Genomic DNA, 19,771 nt, shown 5'->3' with positions numbered 1-19,771 from the left:
TCAAGACCAGCCTGGCCAACATGGTCAAAACCCATCTCTACTAAAAATACAAAAATTAGCCAGGTGTGGTGGTGCACGCCTGTAGTCTGAGCTACGCAGGAGGCTGAAGCAGGAGAATATCGTGAACCTGGGAGTCAGAGGTTGCAGTGAGCCAAGCTCATGCCACTGCACTCCAGCCTGGGCAATAGAGGGAGACTGTCTCAAAAAATAAAAAATAAAAAAAAAAAAATAAACTGTTGATTGATTTCAGACAAATAACTTTATTAAACTTGCATTTCTCTATCTGTAAAAACCTTTACTTAAGTATGACGTTTTGCAAACATTGATACAAAATACCTGGCACGCACATGGTTGATGCTCAGTAAAAAGAAGCTTCTATTATTTGTCACTGCAACCACTTCAGTAACTTGAGTTAAAATTCAACTTGAGCCACTTTCGAAAGGCCAGACTTGGAAGACAAAAAGGTCAAGTTTCTCCAGGTTGCTGAGAAAACCATCCTTAACTTCTTAAATACTCTGGCTTAGGTTCAGTGAGGTTTTTTATTTGTTTTGTTTTGTTTTTTCAGTTTTAGGGAAAAAAATTATTCCTCACCCTTATCTAGAAAATACTTGATGACTCAATTTCAGTCAAGAAATGTATATTGAGCATGACATGTGACTACCTAGGCCCATTGGGAGAAACAGAAGAAGTATATGCAGAGCCCTTGCTTTTTAGAGAGCTTAAAGAAGACCCAAACTCAGAGGAAAGTGGTATCTATGAATCAATTAAGAAAAGGAAACTATCTCATTAGAAGTTTATTTAGAACCTGAAGCAGGACTAGATAGAGTGGGCCTTGTACTCTGAGCGGCTTTCTGGTGGAGGTAGACCCTGAAGAAGGAATAGGATTTGGAGAAGCAGGAGGGAAGACAGAGGGTGTCTAGCAGAGATGACAGGAGCCACGGCTCAGAGCAGACAGGCAGTGTAGCACGTGGGCATGAGGCCAGGCTGTGGAGCTCGAGTGCTTAAGTCCAACTTCCAGCTCTGTCCCCTGCTGGTTGTGTGACTTGGGCAGATTACCTAACCTTATGAACCCCTATGTCCTCATTTAAAATAACAACTAACTCAAAGACTTGTTGAGTAGACATGGTAACATGTTTGGAACAGCACACAAGGTAGGTATCAGTAGGCAGTGAGCAGCCCAGCCTGGCAGGTGCCAGGGGTGTACAAAGCAGAGTATTAGGAAGTGAAATTAGATTGGAGAATTGGGATCAGAAAAAAATGTATATAATTATTCATAATTTTTATTATTAACTTTTTTTTTAAAGAAATCTGTCTTTTCTCTGAAAATTGTAGCCTCATGTTTTAGTATTGTTCATGATCAAGGTGGGGTTTCTTTGTTGTTGTTTGTTGTTGTTGTTGTTGTTGTTTTGGGACCGAGTCTTCCTCTGTCGCCCAGGCTGGAGTGCAGTGGCACAATTTCTATTCACTGCAACCTCCGCCTCCCAGGTTCAAGCGATTCTTCTGCCTCAGCCTTCCGAGTAGCTGAGACAATAGGCACTCACCACCACACCCAGCTAATTTTTGTATTTTTAGTAGGGACAGGGTTTCACCATATTGGCCAGGCTGGTCTTGAACTCCTGATCTCGTGCTCCGCCCACCTCCGCCTCGAAAGTGTTGGGAATACAGGCGTGAGCCACCGCGCCCGGCCGATCGAGGTTGTTTTAAGGGTCTCCTTCTTGAGAGATCTTAAAATCCACATTGTAGTCATTTTATCTTCTAAATTTTTCTCCTCTTCACTTAATAATGTGGAGGGTGGAAAGCAGGAGTCAAGATATCATTGTCTCCCAAATCAATGTTGCAATATTATAAGAAGATGAACTGAATCAATCATTTTAAGTGTTACAGAAAAATTCAGTGTGAAATATGTGATCTGGTTAAATTGGTTTTTGTTAGATGCTTTTTTTGTTTTACTTATAATGTTTCTCTTCAGGAACTTTTAAAATAACATTGCCTGCCAAGGGAGTATATAAGACATAAACAGAAAATAAAAGGTTGTTAATTCCGAAGTTCAAGGATTAAGGTCTGAAAACTGATAAGAAAAAACTTTAACAATGTTTTTGGCTGAAATCAGGGTATTTGTGATTCTCTCCCAAGGAACGACAAATAAGGGATATTGTTAAGCAACATAGATCCCACCAATCTTTTTGATAATATAAATACTAAACAATAACATTGTTGCCTGCATTTTTAATGTTTCTAACTAGTTGCTTTTATTTCATGGAGACATACCCTGAATGCAGTGTTCTGTGGTACAGTTCTTAGAATCCACAGTAAAGGTTGGTTTTTAAAAATAAGATATAAAAATCTTCCCATGGACAAGAAAATATTTCCATATAATTCAGTCACTGGCCAAAGTAAACATGTAAATGCTACGCAAAAGAGCCCTGGACATACATAGTGCTACTCACCCTCTTGGTAATATAATGGAGGTAGCTCAGAGCCAAGAGTCAGTAGCTTCTGAATTAGTTTGCTAGGGTTACCATAACAAAGTATCACACACTGGGTATCACACACTGGGTCGCTTAAACCAGAAATTCATTGTTGCATCATAGTTCTGGCAGTTAGAGATTCAAAAATCAAGGTGTTGGCATGGCTGTTTCCTTCTGAGGGCTGTGAGGGAAGGATCTGCTGCAGAACTCTCTCCTTGGTGTGTAGATGGCCATCTTTTCCCTGTGTCTCTTCACATCCTCTTTCCTCAGTTACTGTCTCCTTCCATAAGGATAGCAATCATACTGGGTTAGAGGCCCACTCAACTCCACTCCACTTAATTAATTACACCCCCAATGACCCTATTTTCAAATGAGGCCACTTTCTGCGGAACTGAAAATTAGGACCTCAACATATAAATTTAGGGGGGAAAACAATTCAACCCTTAACAGCTTTGATTTCTCATTTATAAAGCTAAGATAAAGGCATCTTCTAATATTTTGATGTAACTGTCTAAATTTTCTTTTAGCAAGCATTTATACTTACTGATCTAGGAAATAGATATCTGAAGTTGAATAAAGTGCCCTCAGAAGCACACAGTCTACTCACGCCTTATTTATCTTTTGATTCTCAGAATCTAGCATAGTGCTAGACATAAAGTATGGCTCTATAAATATTTGACAACTGGTAAAACAAAAGAAGGGAGGCAGGACTGTGTTTACTTTAGATCTTCCGTAGTGAAAGAAGAATAATTGCTTGTCATTTCCTTAATGAGTTCAGGTTTTGTATAGGTCCAAAATTAATGATTCTAGTGAATGTGAACATCTTAATTTAAATATGTAGATTGGATGCCTGATGTAAATTCATCAGGGGCAACATCCTGCTTTAACTTGGTTTCTTAGACAGTCTAGATCTAAAGGTTCCAGACTCTGGTATGATATCAGCAATAGATGTGATCTTGCAGATCTGGTTCTACCCTTTGATTTTATCTATTCATCTGACAAAAGGCTAATATTTAGAATGGCAATCATTAAAAGTCAGGAAACAACAGGTGCTGGAGAGGATGTGGAGAAATAGGAACACTTTTACACTGTTGGTGGGACTGTAAACTAGTTCAACCATTGTGGAAGTCAGTGTGGCGATTCCTCAGGGATCTAGAACTAGAAATACCATTTGACCCAGCAATCCCATTGCTGGGTATATACCCAAAGGATTATAAATCTTGCTGCTATAAAGACACATGCACACATATGTTTATTGCGGCACTATTCACAATAGCAAAGACTTGGAACCAACCCAAATGTCTAACAACGATAGACTGGATTAAGAAAATGTGGCACATATACACCATGGAATACTATGCAGCCATTAAAAATGATGAGTTCATGTCCTTTGTAGGGACATGGATGAAGCTGGAAACCATCATTCTCAGCAAACTATCGCAAGGACAAAAAACCAAACACCGCATGTTCTCACTCATAGGTGGGAATTGAACAATGAGAACACATGGACACAGGAAGGGGAACACCACACACTGGGGCCTGTTGTGGGGTGGGGGGGAGGGGGGAAGGATGGCATTAGGAGATATACCTAATGTTAAATGATGAGTTACTGGGTTCAGCACACCAACATGGCACATGTATACATATGTAACTAACCTGCACGTTGTGCACATGTACCCTAAAACTTAAAGTATAATAATAAAAAAAAAGTAAGGAATCCCATCCCAGAATCACTGCCCACAGTCACATAGCCAGTGCCAGGTGAAGTCAAGTCCAGAATCGTCTCTCCTCTTCCACTGCCCTTTTTATGACATGATACTGCCTCTACTTCCTACATGATATAAACAGCTCATTTCTCCCTGCCTGTGAGTGTGGGAGAGAACAGACAAGGACCACAAATACCACTCCCTCCAACTGCTGCAAATCTTCAAATAGATCCCAGTGAAATGGACAGTCAGCACGACAGAATGAAGGCAGGATGTTGGAAGTCCATCTGTTTTGGCTCGGATACCTTGCAAGGGACAAACCTCAGACCTAAGGCTGCTCGGTGGAGAGCTCGACCTCAGGGGCAAGAATATAGTGGACAACTTCATTCAGGGTTTTGATGGGCTTCAGAGAATGATGTCACCCCAAATCTCCCCCTCTGGACTGAGGGAAATGCTTCGAGGCAAGCCATTCTTCATTGTTACATATCTGGGACACTGAAGGCTGTGAAAAATAATAACTACCACAGCAACTGACATTTGGCAACCCACACCTTGTTGAGGACATTGTACTAAGTAGTTGACATGTATTATCTCATTTGATCCTCACCACAACCCTATGACATAGGCGCTGGTATTATCTCCCTGTTTACAGAAGAGGAAACTTGAGAAGTTAAGCAATCTGCCAAAGGTCTTAGAGCCTGAAAGGTTAGCCCATCGACCAAATCCAGCCAGGCTTTACAGCCAGCACAAACATCAGTCAGGTGGCCTAGGGCAAGTCATTCAACTTCTCAGAACCTCAGTTTGTGATGTCAGTTGGGGATAATGATACTTGCCTTGCAGATATGTCATGCAGATTAGATATAATACATGTAAAGCACTTAGTACAGAGTCTATATTGCATCAAATTATTCATACAGAGAAGCTATTTTAGCATTCTCTTCCTGTTGTTCTCATTTACTACCTAAAAACTTGTGGAAGACATAAGTCTCTTTATATCTCAATGAGAATAAGTATGAAATAAGGGCACAATGAGGGCACTGGGAGGCCATAGGGTTGTGGACACCACCAAAGACACTTTGCTTATCACAGTTTTGTCCAGCTGATGGAGGACAGGCTATTATCCATGCCACAAAACTAGATGGGATATTTATGGACTGGACAATAAAAAGCCTCATTTGACCTATAAAAGGCATTATTCCTGGATCCCTTTGGGATTCCCAGGGGAAAACTGAGTTCACTTCTACAGTAATACAACAGCCATGACATAAACCAGTTATAGTGTGCCAATGTCAGCATCTTATACACATTGTCCATCTCATCCTCAGAGCAACCCCAGGAAATGGGAATTATTTTACCTGTTTCCATAGAGGAGGATACAAACCTAAGTCAGCCTTACTCATAAGCCCATGATTAAAATACTGTACTTATTAGAAAAGTCTGCTTGCAAGGAAAATAATCAATTCAATATACTGTAAGCAAAGGGAAACTTTTATGATAAAATAGTATTTCACAGATTCCTGAGTAACGAACCAGAACTAGGAATAGCAAATTATCTAACTATTCATCTCTATCTGTCTATCTATCTATCTATCTATCTATCTAATCTCTATATCCATTTATCTACTGACCTATCTCTATCCCTTTGTCTTTTCCTCGGTCTTCTTGTCCTTTTTGTAGTGCATCTCTGTACCCTTCCTCAGCCCTAGTATAGAATTAGCCTCTCCATACTTCTGAAGTCATCTGCTACTGGTCCAGCCTATCATGAGGATTTCTTTTCAAGTACCCAGGAGAAGAATCTTATTAGTCCAGCTCGAGTCAGTTGTCTTCCAATGTTTGTACTGGTCCAAAGCAGGAACTACTCTGCATTGCAGAGCATAGAGAAAGGGAATGATGCTCAAGGGTAGATCAACACGAGGAAAGGTATCCTCTATAGCTATACTGCTTTTCTATAAGATATTCAAGCATTTTTTTCATACAAACAAAACATGGCTTGTTTTGTATGAAAAAAACAAAACAAGCATTTTTTTCATACAAAACAAAGCACGCTTTGTTTTGTATGAAAAATTCAAACAAAGCATGGCTTGTATTAACACAAGCATTAATTGAGGAATATGTAATAAAGATACTTGATAGCTAAATAAATTGATTTAGGCAGAGAAATTAGTATATCTAAAATGCAGAGCAACCAGGGAAAGTAAAATACACCAGACTAGTCTCCTAGTAGAGGCTTAACATGCTGTTTGGGTTCTATAGCAATGCTGTCCAATAGAAATAAAATAAAAAACACATGGGCAATTTTAAACATTCTAGTAGCCACATGCTTTAAGAAGGAAAAGGAAAAAGGTAAAATTCATTTTGGTAATATATTTTATTCAACGCAATATCCAAAATATTATCATTTCAATGTGGAATCAATATTAAGTATTATTAAGGAGGCATTTTATATTTTTGTACTAAGTGTTCGAAATCTAATGTGTATTTTGCATCTCAATTTGGGTGCAATTTTTTATTGGAATTATCTGATCTGAATTTAATTTTCCCAAATTTACAGTTGGAAAAGTAGACCTATAAGCACATGTTCATTATTTTACATTATCTCTGATTCGTTATCAGGGATGAAGTTAATTCATGCCAGAGTTTCCTTGTCCCCTGAAATTCTATCATTGTTGGGGGGCAGGGGACAAAAGATGCTGACTGTGCAAACCACTGATGACAAAATGAAGCAGGTTTTGTCCTCTCCTGGTAATTATTGTACACAGTAGGTGCTAGCCAGGAAACAACAGCCCATCTACATTAGGTAGACAGCACCTAATGACAGGTCCATGGGCTTTTGGCAGAAGCCAGGTGGGTAAGGGTCTATGAGTAAAGTCATGGAAAGGCCACCATGCCTAACAGCCTCATTTCTGGCACCAGGGAAAGTTCCCTGTCAGAAAACATAAAGTTGAGTTCTCATACTCTCCTCCCCTTGGTATTGCTGGGCCTGGTGGAGCCTCGACTTTTCTTATTCTTTTTATTCATGTTTTGATTTAGGGAAGGAAGAGACAGCTCCAGCTCCCTTTTCTTGGCATCCCAGTCTTCATCGCGCTCATCCAGAGGCAGCCCCTTCTGCTGGGCAGCACGACGGTGGTGCTGGCACTCGGGCTCTGCCCTAGGAAAGAAGAGAGGGGCTTCTGAACTTGGAGCAGGAGGGCCTGTTCCAGCCTGGGAATCTGCCTCTATTCACGGGTTCTGCACACCGCAGTTCAGTTGAGAAGGAAGGAGGCCAAGTTTGAGCATTTCCAAGCATACACTTAGGGAAGGTCTCAGACACTAAAGAAACTACTTGGAGGTGGAGAAAAATTGTGGGACCCGAGAGAGATGTTAACAGACTCAAAGATAGTCACTCAGCTTGAAGAAAATGCTCCTGATTCTTGAAGTGATCACATTTATAAAGCAACCTGCAGATTATTGCAAGACTGTTTTCCTTTGTTTATTTTTAGTTTCATTTTTCATAATTATAAAAGTGATGTGTGTTCCTTGTATAAATTTTAGAAGTACAGAAACATATAAGGAACAAAATGGGAATCACTCACAAACACATATGTATTATATGTATGGAGGGATTATGTAAAAATATATATAATTGTAAATGGATACATGGATGGATAAATAGACAGTTAGATAAATAGAGCATTATACACACATAGACAATGGGAAATACACACATATACAGTCTTGTATGAGGCCAAAGGTGAGTATGTGACTTGCTTAAAGGCACTTGGAAAAGTCACTTTTGAATCAATATGAGGACAAATGGAATTTAAGAGGATAGATAATGGTATAGGGAAGGCAAATAGCATTTTAAGTGCAAACCATTATTAAAAGAACAGTTCATTCAAAGGACAGCAAACTCACTAGCCCTTCACCCTAAGCTGGAAGTGACCTTTCAATCTTCAGACCGCACCATGTCCTTCCTCTGCCTTGTCACTCTCTGTCTTGTATTAGTGTTATTTATGTAAACAAGTTATTTCGTCTCCCAAACAGTTAACCTTCTTGATGTCCAGCACCGTATCTGGTTTATTTTAGGTTGTTTTTAGTGGTCTAACTCAATGACACACACATAGTAGAAATCAAAAATATTTGCTAAATGAAAGGTTTATCACTTGGGGGGCTGAATCAAAAGCTGAATTGTTTCACAACATTCCCTAGGATATTCAGAAAAGGATCACATACTGTCTAGGCTTCTTTTGAAGTTCTCTTATATCCTGTATCTTCATCACCTAGCCCAGGAGCTAACTTACTCAAAATGTGAATCAATGAGAAATTCCTTAAGTGATCCCCTTGCCTAAAGTCTAGCAGTCTTCAATCCCACGCAGTACCACTGCCAACTCCTCTACTACACAAATAAATTGCTAATGCATCTATTTCAGCTTGTGACTCCCCTGATGAGCTCACACTCTTCTGCTTGCCTGGTTCACTGTGGTCACCCACCCCGTCACCTGACCTTATCCTCCATTCCTCTCTAGTGTGAATGCTCTGCCTAGCCAGGCCACTCATCCCTGCACTGTCCCTCCACTATCCCTCGCCTTCTCACATATACACACAACCTATGCACATTTCCAAGTTGGTGCCTTCACTCTGAATCAACAGTTTTTCTCCCTCCTTCATTAGCCAGCTAGCTTTCAAGATCCAGGTTAACCCCCCTTAATTCAGGATTCTTCTCCCTAAATGCTCTGTCAGAAGGGAAGTTCTTAGTGGGAGCTGATGATAAGTAGAAATGACTCACACGTGATGTGACTGACCTTTGTTGTTTTTGCTGGCTCAACACTGTCTGTCTACTTTTCTTGGTAATGGCACTCCCCACTATTTGGAGGCAAGCATGCCTCCTGCATTTCAGTTATGCTGGGGTCATATTTCATGTTGATCTCTGGTCACTAGGGAGGGGCTGGGATTACTTAGAGAGAGTCAGCAGAGGACAGCCAAGGGCAGGACCCTGAGGAATGTCAGCATTTAAAAGGCATGCAAGAATATATCATAAGACTTATTCTTAGAAAAAGTACATTTTAAAAGTCATAAGGAATTATCAGAGAAGTAGAAGAAAAACTAAAAGAGAATAGCATCAGATAAAACAAGGGAGAAGAGTTTCAGGAATATTAAATACCGAATTAAGTGGTGGTAAGATGTGAATTGAGAAGAGGCAATTGATTTAATGTGAGGAGCTCCCTAATGACTTGAGTGACACCTGATTCAGTATGAGGATCGGGGAAGAAGTCTGAAGCGTGGGTGAGAGGTAAAGAAGTGGAGACAATTACATAGATTAGTTTCCTCAAATTTAATGTTTCAAAGAAGTACAACTATCATGACTAATACTGCTATATTATATGTTAAAGTTCCAAGGCTATATATGACTATCAAATAATATCAGTAAGCATTCCTATCATAATATTCAAGCAAATGAAATAATGTTGCCTTTTTGAGAGAAAAACATATTTTGAAACTCTTACAAGCAGACATAAAGACAGTTGACCTTTCCAAAAAGGCACACGTAATTTATGAAAATCTATTACATTCCGAATTTAGTACAAACTCAAAGCTGATCTAATTCTGATATTTAAAATGCACCTCTCTCCTCTGGCTGAAAATGAAATAACAAACCCTTCCAATTAACAGACATTTAAAACCTACTCAATTTGATCGCTAACAAGTCAGAGGAAGGACATGTTGTCCTTCCCCAAGATTTTAGGACCTAATGTTTACCATGATCTTAGATCTTGCAAATACAAACTACTAAAGAAACCAGGTATTTCTTGATTTATATAGAGTCAAAATTCTATTCCACTGGGGAGAAGAAAGAGAGGGTAGTTGTTTAATGGGTGTGGAGTTTCAGTTTTACAAGATGAAAAAGTTCTGGAGATCTGTTTCACAACAATGTAAATGTACATAACACTGATGAACTGTACACTTCAGAAACAGTTAATATGGTAAATTTTATGTTATGAGTTTTTCATCACAATAAAAATACAGAAAACTATTCAAAAATTATATTTTTTACACAAATTATTATTATAAAACATGTTAGACACTCTGAGAGGATAAGTGCTTTTCCTTTTGGATTAAAAAAGTGGATTAGCTTTCAAGTTGCTTAGAAGTGTAGGGAAGAAGAAAGACACAGTGGAATTCAGAAGGGCCTCTAACTTTTTGTTTGTTTGATAATACCTATTTGAACATGTTCACAGTCCAAAAAGAAGTCAAGGGAAAGGAAAAAACACTAAAAATACAGGAGAAGCAGTAAAGATGTAACAAAGAACAGACAAATAATGAATGGCCTTCTAGAAGACATAAAGGATTAGATCAAGAGTCTATATGGAGGGATAACACTTTACAAAGGAGGGACAGGACAGCAAAAGGAGCTGATGTAAATGTACATAAAATCTGCAGGTGTGAGAGTTGAAAAATGTGTAACCCATGGCTTCAATATTTTTTCTAAAGTAGAAGGCATACCTCTGAAAGACAGGCTGAGGTGTGATGTGGCTTTGGAATTGCCAGTGAGGAGTAGGATAGGAAGAGATAGCCAAGCTGCTCTGAGGGCTCAGATAAAAGTGGAAATTTTCAAACTGCTGGTGATACCCATATATTGACATGTGGGATTTTCTCTAGCTGAACAAGCATAAACATGGAGAAGACAGAGATTCATCTAAGATTGGAAATTCCGGGTTATATGCTGGGTTGAGAATTAATAGCAGGAATAGCGGGAAGAGAGTGGAAGAATGAAGTGTATTATGGTACTCATATGGTAGAGGAAATTTAGTGAGACCTTCAGGAAGGTGATAGATTAGGAGAAAAAGGAGAAGTTGAATGACAAGAGATCTTGATGAATACAAGACCTGGTGATAATGCAGGAACTGATAAAGTGAAGAGAGCTATGGTCACATTGTGGTATGTTAGGATTTTAAAAAGTTCAGAGAACAATGTCTGCTGATGCTGAGGTCCACAGAGGATGGAGATTGTTGAATGTAGGGGATGATGGATGAAAAGTGAATCTGTGAGTCAGGACTCAAGGTTCTGCCTCTTTACTCCCCAAAGCATCTCAATTGTGATATTGGATATTTTTAATGTAAGACATTACCTTTAAGAGAATGTCTCTTGGGTTACTTCTACAGATAACTAATCTCATCATAGGCAAAATTTTCACTTGTTCAACTTTCTGAAGATAACTGCATTTTCAGGTTCTTCGAAGGGCACCCCATCATGAACTGCCCCTGTAGATGGCATTGCTGTCTGTATCATTTGGTTTCCGAGCAACGATGCCCTCACTCCGATACTCTACTTTCTCTTGTATGAGTTGCTTGTCGAAACAATCAAATTCTAAGTTTCCAAATTTTGTTCCATCCTCTCAGAGCTATAACTGTTATGCAAATTATTGGTGCTTAATTATGTTTGAATGCTTGGCTGAGTGAAAAAAATAAACAGGTGCTAGTTAAGTTCTTTGGTGTGTGTGTAAATAGGTCATTCACAGATGAACATAGAAGTTTTAAAAGATAGGAGGGCACTGAAAAATGGAAGTCTAATTCACCTGCCTCATTTTAAGTATGAGAAAACTGAGGGTCAGGAAGCTGCCTTGACTTGCACAAGGTCACACAGCCAGTTTGGATGCCTTTTAGAAAGCTGAAGGTCATGATTCTTGCACCATGTCCCATCTTCAAACTTGGTATTCCAATTCTCTTATCTGAGATAATTTTCTTATAATCAAAACAACATGTTAATATAGTTTTGAACCCTAAACTAGTCTTTTAAGTGAAACATTAATAAAAATAACTCAACTGAAAATATCAACAAAAATAATAGTCCGTTGGCTGGATTTCCTCATTTCATTTTCATTGACCTGAAACCACAGAATCACCCAAGATCTTGATCACAGACTCCTGTTCCTCTGCTCCTTCTATAGGTGGAAAAAAAATAAACTTACTTTTCCAGAAATGCCACACAGGCTTTCTGTCCATAGATCTGTGCAATCCTTTTTGGTGTGTCTCCAAAGAAGTCAGGGGCGTCGATGGCAGCGTGCAATGCATGGAGAGTTTTGAGTACACTCAGATGGCCTGATTCTGCTGCAAAATGAGCTGGGGTCCAGCCCACACTAGTAACCAGGCAGGGCCTGGCTCCATATTCTATCAGGAGCCGTATCACCTCCATTTGCCCTTAGATGTACCAAGAAGAAACAGAATGAGGTTAGGATAAAGATGTCCAAGTGGCTTGAGGCCAGGGCCAGTCTAGATAACACAATAGAAGGGGAAACTTTGCCTTTGAGGAGCCTCCAGTTTCCTATCATCATCCCCTCCTCCCTTTTCCCTCTTCTCACCAGGGACTCAGCGCCCTACCTCACCCCACGAACCTTGTTCCCACCCAGGGCCTGAGCCTTGCAAGCCTTCCCTGTTCTCCTTCCAGGACACTCCCCTCCCCTGTGCATCGCCACAGGCCCTGCCCAGAAGTCTTGCTTTCTCTCCCAAGCCACACTATACCTGCCTATTGGCAAGGCCCACTGTGCTTTTGACAGTCTCAACACTGAGCCAAAACCAAATATTTTAAGTCCTATTTACGTGATAAATAGCACAGGTTAAGAGCACAGGCTTTCTAGTTGATAGATGTGATTTCATACCCTGACAATCCCACTTGCTAACAAGTGGCACCTCAGACAAGAAACAGATATCTGAGGCCAATTTCCTCATTTGCAAATTAAGGATATTACCCCTTATATGACTGAATTCTTGTAGAGTGCAGGTGAAATCACAGACATAAAGTACACAGCACAATGCCCAGCACATAGCAAATCTTCACTAAAAGGTGTTTCGGTATAGCTACCATCACTTTGTACTTAGATTCTTGCAAAAATATCCCAACTAATTTCTCTGCAGCCAGTCTTGCTTCTTGTCAATCCATTCTCCACACAGGAATCACAATAAATGTTGAAAAAGAAAAGTTGACCATAGCACTTTCTTACTTAACATTCTTTAATGGCTTTCTATTGCCAAAGCCTTTGAGAGGCCCACTGCCTGAGTTTTTGCCACTATCTTCCTCTAATTCTGTAACTGAGCTATGTAAGGCGTGGGGGATTCAATGAGGAATGAAGCAAAGTCCCTATCCTTCTTTGTGATGCTCTATTCCTGTTAGAGGTTGAGAGGGCAAAGGACTAATATGAACTGAGAGCAGACTATAAGATAGGCACTGTACACTCGTTATTTACTGAATTCCCATCACAGAGCTCCAAGGTGGCATTCCTGCACTTGTTATTTAGGTGAATAAACAGGCCCAGAGACATCAAATAACTTGCTTAAGATGCTACAACTAGCAAACGGTGATATCAGGATTAAAATGTTCCATCTGGGGCCAGGCGTGGTGACTCACACCTGTAATCCCAGCACTTTGGGAGACTGAGGTGGGCGGATCACTGGAGGTCAGGAGTTCGAGACCAGCCTGGCCAACATGGAGAAACAACTTCTCCATTAAAAATACAAAACTTCACTAGTTGTGGTGGCACGTGCCTGTAATCCCAGCTCTTCAGTAGGCTGAGGCAGAAGAATCGCTTGAACCCAGGAGGTGGAGGTTGTAGTGAGCTGAGATTGTGCCACTGCACTCCAGCCTGGATGACACAGCGAGACTCTGTCTCAGAAAAAGAAAAAAAATGAAATGAAGTTTCCATCTGGCTCTAAAGAAATGTTTGTTCCACTCCCCCACATAGCCTACTGATTGATAGCCTCATGAATGGTGGACTCAAAAGGACAGATCGACCTAAGCATTGCCCAGTCACCTTTGATTGCAGCCCAGTGAAGTGGGGTCCGGTCATTCCAGTCTACATCTTTGTAGTTTGGGTCACAGAGACCTTTCTTCAAAATCTTCTTCACTAAGCTGTAGTCTCCTGCTGCCACAGCTTGGTGAAGCTTTGTCATGTCTGACATTTTGGCCAATTCCATGGCAGAAAACAACTGTGGGAGAGACAGGCCACTTAGGAAATTCTATGTAACCCTTTTTTCCTAGCGAGTAATCTCATAGACTTCTGTATCATTTATTTCCTTTCCTGCCACATGCATTTGCCTCTCAGTTTGCCTCCTGTGTGTGGCATGAGTGTGTACTTAGACCTTAGCTCCTGTGGTTAGTGCCTGCCTGTCCCCTACCCTAAAACTATTGGTGGTTCCCACTGCACACAGAATTATGTCTAAACTCACGGGCTGATACACTGCTACCTGGCCTGAAACCATCCTCCAGTGCTATTTACTACTCCTACTTCAGAGTTCTAGTAGTGTTCCCTTATGTTAGTAAGTAAGTAAGTTAGTAAGTAAGCTAGAATTACATGTAATTCTGTGCCTTATCTTTCTTATCTATAGAATGGATATAATCTGCCAGGGTTGTTGTAAGGATAAATGTCAATTTGCAAAAAAAATTATATTGTATACAGAGCAGGTACTCCATGAAAATTAAACAGAATTAGTGTTGTCAGACCCGTTGAGATGGACACGCAATCACACAAATAAATACCTAAAAATTGTTATTAATGTTATGTCATAAGTTAGCAGTTCTCAAACTATAGTCTATAGACCTTCAGAAATCCCTGGAGCGCTTTCAGGGGATCTGTGAAGTCAAAGCTGTTTTCATTATATTAAAATGTTATTGGCCTTGTTTCACTGTGTTGACAATTGTTCTGATGGCTCAAAAGCAATAGTGTAGAAAACTGCTGGTACCTTAGCATGAAGCAAGGCAATGACACCAAACTGGACCTGGAATCGTGCCATTCACCAGACACTCAGAGTAAATTTTAAAAAGCCAGTTACATAGGAACATCCTAAATGAAACAATAAGAATTATTTTTATTAAATCTTTATCTTTGATTACATGACTTAATAAATGTGTTTTTAGAATATTGTACAATGAAATGTGTGAATGTTTAGAAAATATTTATCAACCTAAAGACCAATATTTTCCATGATAAAGAAAGGATGTTACAAAATCATGCATGGATAAAGAGATCCATTTGGTAGGCCAATGGATTTTAATAAAACCATATAGAAAGTGCATTGATATCATTTCAGATTGCACATTGCAACTAACCTTTAAGACACTACAACTTACACAATTTTGTTGTAGTATCAAACAATATCCACAATTATCTGAAAATATTCCTCCCTTTTCCAACTTTATATATATATAATATGTGTGTATATTTTATGTACACACATATATGCATATATAATATACATGTGTATATGTGTATGTGTGTATATAATATATATAATTATATATTATATATACGTATGTGTGTATGTGTATGTATATATATATCATGCACATATATGTATATATATTATATATGTGTGTGTGTATGTGTGTGTGTATAACCAGATTGTCTTTATATACTTTAACCAAAACAACAAACTGAATGCAGAAGCAGATACAAGAATCCAGCTGTCTTCTATTAAGTCAGATATTAAAGAGATTGGGCAGGGGAGAGTAAACCTATGTGACTAGTCACATTTGTTTTGGAAAATATATTTATTTTCATAAAATGTCATTTATATTATAGTGTAATAAGTTTATTACAGTTTTTTAAATGAACTAATCAATATTTAAAAGTTTTCTCAGTTTTAATTTCCAATAGAATAAATTGACAGCTATAACCCACATAAACAAAAGCTCTCTGGGGCTCTCAATAATTTTTAAGAGTAGAAAGAAGCTCTGAGAACAAAAAGGTTGAGAGCTGCTGACATAAACAAGGAGCTGAGATAGAAAACAAGAGTGGAGAGAGTGCCACTTGAGATGGGGCCATTGGGAATGTCTCTGATCTCAAGATTTAAGTTGGGATCATAAGAAGGAGCTGGAGTCAACTTCACTAACTGTGACCAGCAGCAGCAGCTCCTGGGAACTTGTTAGAAATGCAAATTATTGTGCTCAGCCCCAGACTTACAGAATCTGAAACTCTGGGTGGGGGTCTGGCCATCTTTGTTGTGGTAAGCCCTCCAGGTGAGTGCATTGAAATGTGAGAACAGCCCTGGAGAGAGAAAGAAAAGTAAACGTAATTAAAATGCAATGCCCTAAATGCCCAGAGGACAGAGAGAAAGAGCCATTCACAAAGACCGGAAAGTAAAAGGAGCTTTCTCTAAAAGTGGCCTAAGCTGGGTCCTGATGTGATGGGTCAGAGACATATTGGCGACTGATGGAGATGGAGGATCCCCAGCTGAAAGACAGCATGTATGTGGCCAGAGTCACACACTGCAAAGGGCAAGTAGTTCCTAATGTGTAAACCAAGAGTCAATAAACTTTTTCTGTAAAGAACTAGATAGTAAATATTTTTATGCCAAGAGGAGAAAAAAAAAAAGAGGGGAAAAAAAGAGAAAAAAATTATGCCAAGAGTCTATTATATATATGTAAGAAAGAAAACTCCTGCTCCATCCTGCCCCCCTTGCCTGGGGTGGATCTTTCTACCCTCTTTGTACCCTGGAGCCCTCAGCTGGAGATATTCTTAGGGGAACGAGGACAAGCCTGAGGGGGAAGGGCCTGGTCGGTGAGATGGTCAGTTTCACTCCGCCCTAGTGATGCTCAGATCCCAGTGAGCTTTCTCTCCTCCTAGAGGGGTCATCTCCAGTTAGTTGGCAGGAGACATGGAGGCTCATGGAGCCACCAACTCCCATACTGAGATTCCACTGCTCGGTCCCAGCAGTTGCCACCAGCAGAGTCCCCATTGTGTAGGTGGTGACCAGCAGGACCTGGGCAGTGGCCAGGCACAGCTGTGGGCTGCTGAGGGGGCAGCAGGGGCAGAGGGCATTGCCTGGGCTTGCTCTGGGAGTCTCACTGTGCTATCCCATGGAGGTTCAACACTTTGAATGGTGACCACGGGCCTACAAAAGCGAGGTGAGCCAGATTTGGCCTGTAGACCATAGTGTGCTAACCTCTGATGTATGCAAATCATTACAGATCTTGTTAAAATGCAGATTCTGATTTAGTAGGTCTGGAACCTGGCCTGAGATTCTGCATTTATAACAAGTTCTCACAACGGTACTAGCTCACTTACCACCCTCTGAGTAGCAATATCTCTGTGGCTGGAAAGTAAGGTATAGACTGGCAGGAAGCAAAATTGGAGAGCTGAGGAAGGAGTAAGGATGTGGCAGCTCTTCTCAACTGAGGGGCTACATAAGAATCAGCAGTGGATTTTTAAAAATACAGATGCCTGGGCCTCAGTCCAAAAGGAACCAGAATCTTTGGGTGTGCAGGACAAGGACCAAGCATGTTTTGTGAAGTAGATGCTTTGTACATACTATATTAGGTAAGAGAGAAGATGGCACAGACTGCTTTTTACTTTTAAAATTCATTTTAATAGAAATCCCTTACACTGGAGTGTTTGATCAATGGTAAAATAGTAAACAAAAATGCTAGAGTGTTTCTAATCTGAGGGTGCCACTAAAATAAAACCATTTTTTATATCAGTATCTAGAAGTCTTTCACTTGCCTTTCATAGAGGCCTTTAAGCAGGTTTACATTTCAACCAACCCCATTTGTCCCACATTTGAGTTCATGCCAAGATTCCATAACTTCCCACGGGTGAGTTGCAATTCAAGTGGAAGCATTAGGGCGCAAAATTTATTTCCAGAGAAATGGAAAAGCTGATTCTAAAAAATCATATGGAAATGCAAGGGACCCAGAAGAACCAAAACAATCTTGAAAGGGAACAAAGTTAGAGGACTCACACTTCCTGACTCCAATAAGTATGCCAGGATAATTCAGTGACAACATAATAGTCTTTTCAATAAATGATGCTGAGACAACTGGATATCTACAGGTAAAAGAATGAAGTTGGTCTTCTCTCTCACAGAGATTTATTCCTGTGTTTTCCTCTAAGAGTTTTATAGTTTTAAGTCTTACTTTTAGGTCTGTGATCCGTTTTGAGTTAATTTTTATACATGACAACAATTACCACAAAACAATTGAACATAAATATAAGGGTTTTTTTCTAGACTCTTAGTTCTGCTCCATTGCTGTAAATATCCATCTTCATGCTAGTACTACACAGTCCTGATTACTGTAGGTTTGTAGTAAGTTTTGAAATGAGAAACTCTAAGTATGAGCTTGGGTATATGAGCTATATACCCAAGAGAAGAAAAACATATATCCGTATAAACATTTGTACATGAATGTTCATAGAAGCATTATTTATAAAAGGCAAAAGTGGAAACATCCCAAAAGTTCATCAGTAGATGAATAGATACACAAAATGTGGAATATCCATATAAAGGATTCTTATTTGGCAATAAAAAGGAATGAAGTACTGATACATACTTTATGGATGAACCCTGAAACATGCTAAGTGAAAGAAGCCATTTACAGAAGACCACATATTGTATACCTCCATGTATGTGGAATGCCCAGAATAAGCAAATCTAGATAGCTAGAATATAGACTATAGGCAGCCTAGGGCTGCGATGGAGGTTGGGGTGGGGAGTGACTGCTGACAAGTACAGGATTTCTTTTTGGGGTGATGAAATGTTCTTAAATTAGATTAGATGCTTTCACAACTCCAAAAGGCCCAAAACCACTGAATTGCACATTTTAAATGAATCCAATTTTATGGTATGTGAATTGTATCTTAACAAAGCTGCTTTACAAAAAAACTATTAATTAGAAGCTTTCTACAAAACAAAAACAAACACAATTTGTTTGCAGAAAATATATACAATTCACTAGCTTAGCATTGACTACTGAAATTTATCAATTGGTTCCTTTAGCAACCAATCCTTGTGAATTTGATTAAATGCACTTGATTTCCTGTCTTTCTGGTACAGGCACATCTACCATAAAGATAGGAAATCAAGTGCAAAGTAGTCAATAAATATCAGTTCTAATAAATGTGGGTGATTTTTAATAACTATAGTAAATAAGAGAGGGTAACTTAAAAACACTTACTGTCTTGTGTGAAATTTGAGGAGCTCTGTGCTGGCAGGCAGTCCTAACCATCCGGAGTGTTGTGTCCATGCCATGGAAACCAACTCCTCCTTCTGCATGAAAGCCAGCCAGTCAACTTCAGCTTCCCTAGGTGTCTGGTGGGGTGGGATTGCCAGTCTGCTTCACACCCTAACTCTTCAGCAGTTCCAGCCATCTTTTTTAGTCCAAATGTGTTGGCCCTTAACAGGTTCTTTCAAATAGTATTTAATGCAAAAAATAAAAATAAAATAAAATTTAAAAAGCTTTGAATGATTGTCTGCCCACATAACACTGTGACAGAGGTAGGCTGCTTACAGACCACATAACCATAAGAGATGTGAGACCTGTGGGGGAGTGGGGACAGTGTGGGCTCCTCACATTCAGAAGCAGCTGTCAGGTCTTGGGTAAGTTCCTTAACTTTAGAGAGGTTTTTTTTCTTTTTTTTCTCACCAATAACATCTTTTTTTTGTATAGTGCTATTAAATATGACTAGCTAAAATAATTTAGAAAACACTTGGCACAGGGTAGATGCTTTTACAAAAAGAAGAAGAAGGAGAAGGAGGAGGAGGAGGAGGAGAAGGAGAAGGAGAACCAAAGAAAAATTCCTAGGTGCTTTCTTTTTGCTTCCTCTTTTTACCCCTTGCTCTAAGTGAAAATCTA

The 19,771-nt window shown here is 39.6% G+C and overlaps 1 protein-coding gene across 1 annotated transcript; it reads right to left on the bottom strand.

The window, feature by feature from the left end:
• Nucleotides 1-6,523: 6,523 nt before the first annotated feature.
• On the bottom strand, nt 6,524-19,162 carry ANKRD66 (ankyrin repeat domain 66). The gene is made up of 5 exons (XM_002816959.5): nt 19,094-19,162; nt 16,104-16,187; nt 13,956-14,130; nt 12,120-12,348; nt 6,524-7,322 (listed from the first exon to the last, which is right to left on the bottom strand). The coding sequence occupies exons 1-5, from the start codon at nt 19,160-19,162 to the stop codon at nt 7,124-7,126; spliced, it is 756 nt and encodes a 251-aa protein (XP_002817005.2). The 3' UTR covers nt 6,524-7,123.
• Between the last annotated feature and the right edge of the window lie 609 nt (nt 19,163-19,771).

The sequence above is a fragment of the Pongo abelii genome, chromosome 5, assembly GCF_028885655.2.
Source record: "Pongo abelii isolate AG06213 chromosome 5, NHGRI_mPonAbe1-v2.0_pri, whole genome shotgun sequence".
NCBI classification, from domain to species: Eukaryota; Metazoa; Chordata; class Mammalia; order Primates; family Hominidae; genus Pongo; species Pongo abelii.
Note: the sequence above shows the minus strand (reverse complement) of the source record. Positions and strands in the feature narration are given on the sequence as shown.